Below are 11,002 nucleotides of genomic sequence, written 5' to 3'. Positions count from 1 at the left end.
GGTGTATAAATAAACAAGAACTACCACAGATTGATCACTGCTAAATCTGGGTAGACAGGAGTTCATGCTATCATTTTCCTTACTTTTGTGTGTTTGAAATTTCTCATTAAAAAGAGCAAAAACAAAAGCAAAGAATCAACAACAAAACACAGGGAATGAGAAACTTGTCAAATCTGATGGTGCTGACAGATCAATTAGGAGAGTGGATCTGACCCTGTAGAGGGCACTGGTGGCAGTGACAAGAGCAATCTCAGCAGAGAGGAGTGCCAGCTGGCAGTGGGTTCGAGAGAGAATGAGAGGAAAGGGTATGGCTTGAACACGTGAAATCATCCTCTTCTAGGAATTTTGCAGGAAAGGGGAAAGAGGAATGGGGCAGTAAGACCAAATGCCCAAGGATGGTTGCTTGGTTGAAGAGGGAGTAATTACAGCCATATTTCCTACCACTGTCCTTCACACAAACTCTAAACCAGTGATGGCGAACCTATGACACGCGTGTCAGAGGTGACATGCGAACTCATTTTTTTGGTTGATTTTTCTTTGTTAAATGGCATTTAAATATATAAAATAAATATCAAAAATATGTCTTTGTTTTACTATGGTTGCAAATATCAAAAAATTTCTATATGTGACACTGCACCAGAGTTAAGTTAGGGTTTTTCAAAATGCTGACACGCCGAGCTCAAAAGGTTCGCCATCACTGCTCTAGACCAACCCTCCAAGGCACCCTTCCCCAGGGTTTCTGTCCGCACCACCCCTTCCCCATCCAACCCACCATCCACCAAGGCCTAGGGCACTCCCCACCCCCTGCATCAGCCCAGCTGTATATGTCTCCAGGTGTGCAATTTCTACCTACATGCAGTTTTTTCAAGACATTTTTGTAGCAGAATTTTGATTGTGGTGCGGCTTAATTGGGGTCTCTGTAGCCCTCATCTTCATTGTGTATCAGAGCACACTGTGTGTTTAAACTGTAGAGCAAAACTATGCAATGTTTTCCTGGCAGCTTTCAGGAGGGAAGCAGAACTTCTACAGAAACTGTACAGTTTCTTATTCCTTTAGATCCTGGAAAGCAGCATTCTTTAGTAGCAACAAGAACATCATCTCTCACTTGCCTTCTCCACTCCACTAGTAAAGACGTGGCTAGAAGCACCAACTCACACCAAGTATTTATTTTTAAAAGTAACAAAGGCCTCAGCAGTTATCAAAGGACTTCTCTAGAGCAACATCAGAAACTGAGCAGGAGCAGGTGGGTAAGGGAGAAGCAGCCTTCTAGTTTAAGATGCGGCAAGCTCAGTGAAGCGGCGTTAAAAAATGAGACATGATTAGAAACACCCCTTGCCCACACCTCCCTCAGTGTATCACAGGCACCACCTGCTTCCAATTCTTCTGTGAGACGTTTCCCTCTGATGTACTCATTTTCAGTGCAAAAGGCAAGGGAAGACTGGATGCTTCTAATCAGGATTAAATACAAATGCATCAGCGATGGCCTCTGAAGAAGTAAGAACTGTGATTGGTACTTCAAGTGTGATGAGGCTACAACTGAGGGAGACAACAGCAAACACATCTGGACTGAGTCTCAACAGCACGTACAAAAGGGCATTTGAACTTAGTGCCCTAGTGACGACCGAGTGCCCAACATTGTCAAACCCCGTGCTCTGGGTAACAGAGATGATACAGTCCCTTGTCTGGAGGGGAAACTGGGGGAGACCATCACAAGTCAGTAGGGGATTTAGGAGGGGATCTATGATAGGAAGGCCCCCTTGATCCTGAGGTTAAAGGAGGTTGAGGGTTTCTGGGTATAGAGAGTAGGCATTTTGGAAAACCAAGGAGTCACACAGCTGTATCACAAAGCAGACATGAGATCGACATCTGCACATACAGGCTGAGGCCTTTTAAAAAAAAATGTTTCCATTGATTTTAGAGAGAGAGGAAGGAAGAAGAGAGGGAAGGAGGGAGAGTAGGAAACCTTGATTGGTCGCCTGCATGCACCCCTGCCAGGGACTGAACCCGCAACCTGGCCATGTGCCCCAACCAGGGATCGAAGTGGCGACCGTTCAGTGCAGGGGACACCACTCAACCAACTGAGCCACCTGGCCAGGGCTCGAAGGGCCTCTGCTGTCATGGGCCGGGACCTCTCCCTAGGGAGGAAGGCAGGAGCAGGTTTGCAGTGTTAAAGGATCATTGGGTGGCAGGGTCTAAGGCAGGGGTGGGCAAACTTTTTGACTCGAGGGCCACAATGGGTTCTTAAACTGGACCGGAGGGCCAGAACAAAAGCATGGATGGAGTGTTTGTGTGAACTAATATAAATTCAAAGTAAACATCATTACATAAAAGGGTACGGTCTTTTTTTTCAATAGTTTCATTTCAAACGGGCCGGATCTGGCCCGCGGGCTGTAGTTTGCCCACGGCTGGCTAAGGCAACGGTTCTCAACCTGTCAGTTGCGATCCCTTTGGGGGTTGAACGACCCTTTCACAGGGGTCACCTAAGACCATCGGAAAACACATATATAATTACATATTGTTTTTGTAATTATATATTACATAATGATAGTTCATGCTATCATTTATATATGTAATATATAATTACATATTTTGTAATTATATATTACTATGCTTTAATTATGTTCAATTTGTAACAATGAAATTGAGGGTCACCACAACACGAGGAACTATATTAAAGGGTCGTGGCATTAGGAAGGTTGAGAACCACTGGTCTAAGGGAAAAACAGTCTGTCTGCCAACCTCAAAGTTATGAAGACTAGTGACTCTCTTGGTGTGATGTGTTGTCAAATTCTGTTTTTCTGTGTTGTATTTGGCTATGCGTATTTCGGTACCTCGCACAGCTGAGGGTTTCATTCTATTTGGGCTTTAAACATTCGGACCATTTCATTTTTCACCTACACACCTTCTCTCACAAGAGCACAATGTGATCATGTTTTATGAGGTAATCTTACTGTGGTCACCTCTGGCTATAAATGTGACCTGCAGCTATGGGACCAGGGCGGCTTCTTCCCTGAGGGTCTTCCTGCCCCGCTCCTCTTGCAAGCCACTGCCCGGAATTTCAGCTACGCAGTGATCCCAAACGCTGGCCCATGACAAAGTTTCCACCTGTTTTGGGGGAAATGCAGCTGCAAAGGACAGTGTAGCAAGTCTTTCTTAAATCAAAATTTGTTCTGTGTAAAGGTGTGTCCTTCTAAATTACGCCCTCCTTCCTCTTTGGTGTTAAGATTACCTTTATTTTATGAAATGATGGCAACGGAATTTTTGGTAATATCCTTTAACAGAATAGCAAAACAGCTGCAATCCCAGATCTGTGCACCGATTTTTGGAAATGTGAACTCTCTGAACACCCTCCCACGAGTGCCCACCCCCACCTCCCTCCCAGTGCACAGCAGTCACCTGACACCAGAGTCCAGCCAGCGGAGGGCACATCCGGTTCACCTAGACTGACACTGCCTGCCAGAGCGGACAGACCGCTAACTATGCAACGACCAGGACAATGCTGGCCCAGTGTGTAATTTTATCACTTGTTTCATCCTCATTACATCTTTGGAATTTAGCATGAAAATTTTACATCTTTCATGGCCTCCACATCATTCAGATTTAAATATTGTTAAGAAGGTAGTTAGGTAAGGTCCTAAAAATGTAGTTACTTCCCGTTTCCCAACTTCATCTCCTTATTTGGGAGAGAGGCGTTAGATGCCTATTACCCAAGAAACAACTCCAATAGGCAGGGACCCTGGCCTGAAAGATCCTCACGCAGGGGCCGGAAGGAGCCTTAGGAGAGTCCTGTGTAATTCATCAGGCGCTGGAGGCAGGAAGACCTGTGCTTGTGTCTCGTGCACAACTTACTAGCTGTTGCCTTATGTAACCCTCTGAATCTCAGGTTCCTCAACTACAAAATGAGGTTAATAACAGTACCTACCTGCAAAGAGTGGTTGTATTTAGGGTAGTCTTGGTGCTTGGTAAATATTCAATAACGGCAATATTGCTTTAATCGTGAATATAGGCACTTAAAAAGCACTGTCTTTTACACAATCATGTTAGACCTGAAAAGGCTCTTTTGGATCATCTGGCCCAATCTTGGCATCCTGTAGCTGGGGGAGGGAGAAACAAGGTCTGGAGAAAACACAGAGTCAATGCGAGTCACAGCCTAGACCTGGTCTCTGGGTCTAGCCCAGGGTTTTCTCCACCACATTCATTTTCTCCACCTGAAAGTATTTGGTCTTTGACTTTCCAGGTTTTTTGGCCAGAAAGAACTACATATGTGGTTCAAAATAGTGGCATCATTTAAACATTTAAAAAATGACAAATATGATACTACAAAAATGCATAGTCAACAATACAAATTGGTAGGTCATTACTTCATCATTTTAGAATACTCATTGCTGAGTGTTCTGAAAGAATTAAATGCATTAAAAAATAATGTAACAGAATATCTCCCATATAACAGAGTGCTAAAATAAGGTGGATGAACAGATTACACTTAAAACCACATAAAGATGAGTTTTCCCACACTCCCCCACACTCCAAAAACAAAAGATGCAAACTATATCCCCCAATGCCCTTCAAATTTCTTGGTCTCTCAGAAAGAAAAATAGAGGATTTTCCAAGTCTTATGCTAATTTTTAGAATGTGACACAACCACATAGATTATGTTGGGTCTGGCTGACAGCAGCAGAATCTGATGCCAGTAATAGAAGGGGCATAAAAGCATCAGTTAAATAAAAAGATACAAAGACATCATCACAAGTAACACAAAGTAGATACACTTTCTGTTATTTTAAGTCAGTAGTTTTATTACAATTCACACTGACACACATCAGAGAAGGAATGTCCTGACATTTTCTGAGCATTTCACAGAAAGCAAATGTAACCATCCAGGTAGTCGAGTCATCCACATCTTTCCAAACACAATGCAAAAGCTTTTATATGTGATAACTCAGAAAAGCAAAATTCTCTTATTCTTATCTACAAAACTTCAGTGTCAAAAATGGGTACTGTGAAGTGAGCTGAGAAGGGAAGTGTTTCCCTCCTGATGTTCCAAATCCTGGCTCCAGGTCCTACCACTCCCCTCCACGCTGACTTTCTAGATGACTCTATGATACTGCAGGTGGTAGTGTGTTCAGGGGCCACACGGGTTTACGTATACGGCCAACTACTACATTTCACTATCACTGAAAAGAAAGGAAAGACTAAGGGAGTTAACTGCGGGAAAATGCACAAAGGCAAGGAGAAAATATCTGGGTGTATTAAAAATGAGATGCTCTTTTCACATAACTCATCTAAAAGGTTACAATTACCATAAACATTTAACTCCATTAAAGATCACTGGCAAAAGTTTGCTCTTACATCAGCAGAAGGGCTCTGCATTTACCCAGGCTCGGGAGAAAGCAACATATGATGTGAAAAGTCACTAATCCTGGTGAAGGAGCCATCAGGTTATTTGGAGTTGCATAGGCGTTTTTTAGATCCGTTTTGTAGAAGACACTATGGAACCTTGACAAATTTCCATCTTTCTAGTCATGTGACAGTTGGGTGTTTTAATCCCTTTAGCGCCCAAACACACAAGAGCATACCTAAGATGACATTTTGGATAAATTCACTATACATTACATAACTCGGGGACAACAAAGGAGAACACCCGAGCATGATGCTGCTCCTTCACACAGAACAGCACTGCAGAGAAAACTTCGTTTAAAAACATTTAAACCCAGGTGAATGCGAATACATTTTTGGTTAACCTGTGCTATCACATATACAAATCCTGTCAGATATTCAGTCTACTAGGTCAGTCATTTGGATTTTCATTTCTGACTGCATTAGTAGAAGAATATACACTGCTGCATATACTCACATATATATATACATGCAGAGACATGTATAAAATTCAGGTCATGAAAAAAATTTAAAATACACATACTTAAAACCTGTATCTCTAAAAATAAATACATTAGCCTCTAATCGGCTAATTCTCAGTTCCTTCACAAACCAATCAGAACATGGTTTCTCAACAATGGCAGATGACCAATTAGCTGCTCCTTAAATCCATTATCTACCAGTAAACGTTTTAAAATTCAGACATACAACAGAAATAACATTCCCAGAAGAAAATGTACATAGAATCCTGGCTTTGAAAAGAAATGTCTTTGCTTCCTTGATGTTTAGTTCCTACAGGTGCCTGCTCTGTGCCTCTGCGTTACATGGCTGTGGGAGAGGAATTGTGGTGACAGCATGCTCCCTTCTCCACTCACACCACTTCCTAATCATGGGAGTCAGCTGGCATTTCTTTTGCTGTTCTGATCGAGGGAACTCACACAGCATTGCTTGTGTTTGATATCACTCCTATAATCACAGTGAGTTTCGTGTGTTCATGTAATTTACAATGTGCTGAAACCACTGAGGTAAAGCAGTAGCCCTGGCGTTTAAAAAAATGTCTCCCAGGGAACAACAGGTAAAGGGTCTGGTGGTGTAGACCTAGGTTCTATGAAGAGACTCAAAGCCACCGCCAGAACGGACACACTGGCGATCTGACACTGCAGCTCAGACAGAGGCAAATGCAGAGAGATACTCAGTGCTCTTCCTTAGAGAGGATGCAGTTCACAGAACGGAGCTTTCCTTTTTCCTTCTACATGTCCACAAACAATTCTTAAAATGATAAAGCCAGACCACGTTGTTTAATGTATGCATTACTTAACAACCTTGTCATTTGTATTTGAACACAAGAATGTCAGATATGGAGAAAATCCATGATAAAGGATAGGAAGAATGTTTAACGCCACTGTCTAAATTTTTTAAAAGGAAAATTTACCATAGCTGAAATACATCTTCTAAAAAATACAGTGTTCTAGGCGCTCACAGTTCCAGATTGATAACTTTATAAGTTAAAGGTAGAAGTTATCCATATATAAACAAGGCCTCTTTTTCACTGATTTCAAACTTGTTCAAACCTTTGGATATTTCAATCTTCAGATTCCACAAGGTAAGGCTGGGTTTATCAAATATAAATAAAATGTTTAAATCCATGATGTATTTATTGTAGCACTAAGAAAACAAATGAGTCAAATATTTACAGCCTGGCTACAATACTTTTCTTTAAAAAAAAAAAAAAAATTCAAATGTGTATCAACATCAAGCCACATTGTTTGTTGAATTTCTCTGGCTGCAAATGGGGCGACAGCATTTTCCCTCATTCATCTCTCCTCTCAATCCTGAAGTCAGAGGCAGGACTTAGGTCAAAGGGCGCGGTCTTTTGGGAGGTGGTGGAGGCATGAGCTCCGTGTCAGGATCCAGATGATGCTTTCGTTTCTGTCCCTGAGAAGCTGCACATCTGTCAATGAACTCAAACAGAATCTCCTTGGTGACAGGGTTTGAGATGCTGTTGCACACAGCTGTGGACAAAGGGAGACACATCTCATGTGAGGGTTAATTAAGGCAGTGGACTCACCACAGGGAGATGAGAAAGGGGACAGGTTTCCCTCCCATTATGCTAAACACCTCCACTTTACTGACTTGAGTGGCATGCTTCGGATTAAACTATTCTCCTCCCTCTCCCACCCTCCAAAAGAGTTTTTCCAGTAGCTATTCATTACTATACTATTAATTTTAAACCAAAACTTTAAGTACTTGGGTTATAAGCATGTATTCACTATAGTTTTCTGTCCCCCCAAATAGTTCTTACAGGATTTTAACCTAGCATAGTGCATCACATTATAGACCATACTCAACTAAAATTTCTACAAAAAATCTGTTTTCTCATAAGCTTATCGTTAATCATCACCACCACTGACTGAGCACTCTAGAAGTACTCGATTCTACTGACCTTTAATCTTGGTTTTTATATTTTTTTCCAACTCCACTAAAAATGCAATACAGGGCAACAACAGCTACTACTAGTTTACCTAATGAAGTTGTGTTGTTGCCCATGACAGAAACTCACTATTCTTAATTCTCAAAGCATTCATATTGTACCCAAAGAACATTCTAAATGATAGCAGAGCAGGTGCAGCAGTTGCCAACTGGTTGGTGACTGCTGGTTTAGGGTGTTGTTTTTTTTAGCAGCTTTCATTTACTTTGTTCTCCACTGTTTGTAGAGCTATTTTAGGAGCTGGAAACTACATTTCCCCTTGCTGATTTAGTCTTTTACCATCTGGTAAACAATGGTTATAGTTTTGAATAGAACTGAAATTATCATGACTCTTCTTGTTGTTGTTGTTCAATAAATTCAACTTGTATACAGCCCATTATCCTGCCCTTTAAACTTCCCTCTTGGACACACGGCACAAGCCCACAAGTCTATCTAAAGAGGAGAACCTACAAATCAACCAGAGCCGACCAGGGGGCAGGCCTGGCACAACCTGATCCCAGCGAGCAAGGACGGGATCCAATGACTCTGCCCATCAAGAACAAGAGACAGCGCATTTTGTTGGTAATGTAACAAGCATTGGTAGGTTGCCACACTCACCCATGGCAGTGTTGTAGGCATTAGGAAAACTTTTGTCTGTTCTCTGTCTCATGAAGACCCAGCTGTTGTTCTCAAATTTGCATTCTATAATTTTGTTGTCATACTGTTTTAGGTCTTTTGTCACCTGTTTTAAAAGAGAATTGAGGATAATATTTAAAACGTTTGAAAGGATTTTAGCTTCCACTATGTGACAGGCACATTAGGAAATGCCAAAAACATCTCAGGAACTCTCCATGCAGACCTCTTCGTCATCTGAGATGTCTAACCAAACCTAAGGCTATGGTACATACTCCCTTGTACATATGCTCATTAATCCGACATTTTATAAATAACTGTGAAAAACAGCTGTCAATATATAGTAATTAAAGGAAGCTAAGCAAAAACCAGCCACTTTGGGGCCAAAGGCAAATGTGTTACCATAGGAATCAATGTCTTCAATATTGTCTGTGTCCCTATGGCTTTCAGAAATTGAATCTGTTGCTTACATTTCATCAACTTTCAAAAAGGTCTTAACATCTAAATTCCTATGTCAAAACCTAAAAAATGTCATTTAAAAGGAAAAGTTACACATAAAAAGTAGCATTGGAATCACATTCAGGCAATGTGCATCCTAAATATCTTGCTTTTCAAGCAGCGACAATTAACCAAAAATCTAATCTTTAGGCTATTTATTACCCTTTCCAAACTAGTATGAGGTTAGAGATGAAGCTACTTTTGATTTTACTTGGTAGATTTTTTGGCCACTTCACCTCAGATGATTAAATATGGATTACAACTTACTCCATCAAAGCTAACAAGTATCCATGGTAACTATAAAACCTTTTAAAAGATATTTCATCAGGCTGTGAGGATGGTTTTCATAAATAGGAACCTAAGCTTATCTTTGCAGTTTTCAAATCAAATGCCAGTCATGGTAATATTTTAATTCTGTCCTCATCTTTCCCAGCTAACAACTTTTCCTCACAATATGGTAGATTGCAATCATTTAACTTCATTAGCATTATTTGAGATGCTCTCATTTTTCTACCCACATATTCACTACCACCTAGGAATATGAAGGGAAGCAAATTTAAAAGATGCTTTCAATTCACAGATTAGGCAGTGCATGTCTTCATAAAAGCTTTCAAATTGTATTCTTCTTCCCTTAATGAGTATTACACTTGATTGGACTATCTGCATTTTCAACAGATCCAACAGGTCAGGTACATTCAGTGGCTCTGGAACCAGACCTGCCCAAAACAGTGATATTCCACTTAACAAACTTGCTAAATTAATTCTCAAATATTCATTGTTCTAGTCTCAATTCTCCCCTGGTCCTTCGTAGGGATCCATCTCTTTTGATACATTATCTATTTCAAGTATTAGGCAACTAACTCAGTGAGGAAACCCAGTTATGTTAAACCATACGCAGGATCAAACAGAAATAAGTTTCTAAACATTTCATAGTTTCCATTTTCTAATTTCTAAAATGGGCAAAGGATTCCTAATTTACTGAGATTCTGGAAAAATAGTAAGTGAAAGTGCCTGGCACAGAGTAGCCAACCGGTCAACTTCATCATTGAATATGAAATCGGGAAGTGAAACATTGCTTACTTTAAAAAACTACCTTACAAGGGAATTCATGAAAGAAACCAGGATAACATGGAAAAGTACACTTTGGAAACAGTTGTCAAGAACACTGTACCATATGCATTCTATAAGAATGGTTTACTACCCACAATATGCAGTCTGTACTTTTACTGACTAGCAATTTCAGTCAGTCTTTATCATTGGCTAATCATTCTTGTGTTCCTGGTTTCAGAACTGCTACAAATTATGTGTTGCTCAATCTGACTACAGCAATTAAGCACTATTATTAAGTGTCTGTGTATGTACTTGGGCATGCAGTAACAATTCGGAAAACAGAGCTTTTCAGAAAATGCATACACCTCCACTACAGTAACCTAACCTTATTTCCATGTTCAAGAACAGCACATTGTCCTTCATGATCACACCAGTTATACTGCCAAGACAAACACACTGCAAGGTACTCGATTGGTCAGGTGGTAAAATATATTTACCTGGTAAAAATAATACCTCCCGTAGGTGCACAAATTAAGCCAGTTTTCACTAATGGTCAGATCAAGACAATAATTGGCATACAGAGGAGGAGCTTAACTTTACTATCCAAATTCTAATTTGTTACTATGACAATAATCATCCTCAGCCTATTACATATTATTATTTACTAAAACAGGACTCCATTAGGACTTCTATAATAAACTCTGGTTATCCTGGTCTGAGTTAATAAGAAATTGGAAATAATAAGAATAAAATATTTATAAATCAGGATTTCACATCTGTACCTAAAATCACATCTAACTAATTATATTTTATTGTTGTTTTAAAAAAGAAGAGCAATAGACAGTGTATTTTATATTGAAAAATGTTTTTTCATGTGCCCATTTTATTGAGTACCACACTTTTAATACTATTTGAATCTACCAATAACCTGGGGTTAATAGACAAGTCAGATGAAAGTGAATCTAATACCTCTCAAGA

At 40.2% G+C, this 11,002-nt stretch overlaps 1 protein-coding gene across 6 annotated transcripts in view; it reads right to left on the bottom strand.

Annotated features, from left to right (window-relative positions):
• Positions 1 to 4,775: 4,775 nt before the first annotated feature.
• Positions 4,776 to 11,002, bottom strand: part of RNGTT (RNA guanylyltransferase and 5'-phosphatase) — a 247,124-nt gene continuing 240,897 nt past the window's right edge. For 5 of the 6 annotated variants that reach the window (XM_036316268.1, XM_036316270.1, XM_036316267.1 and 2 more), the window contains 2 exons: positions 8,462 to 8,585; positions 4,776 to 7,388 (listed from right to left, as the gene is read on the bottom strand). In XM_036316268.1, coding sequence (XP_036172161.1) covers positions 7,228 to 7,388; positions 8,462 to 8,585 — 285 coding nt within the window. In that variant the 3' untranslated portion in view covers positions 4,776 to 7,227. The remainder of the gene's footprint in view (positions 7,389 to 8,461; positions 8,586 to 11,002) is intronic. The other variant, XM_036316271.1, reaches the window with a different exon arrangement.

This window comes from Myotis myotis, unplaced genomic scaffold (assembly GCF_014108235.1).
Source record: "Myotis myotis isolate mMyoMyo1 unplaced genomic scaffold, mMyoMyo1.p scaffold_m19_p_7, whole genome shotgun sequence".
Taxonomy (NCBI): Eukaryota; Metazoa; Chordata; class Mammalia; order Chiroptera; family Vespertilionidae; genus Myotis; species Myotis myotis.
The sequence above is the reverse complement of the archived record's forward strand: the minus strand, read 5'-3'. Positions and strand labels throughout refer to the sequence as shown.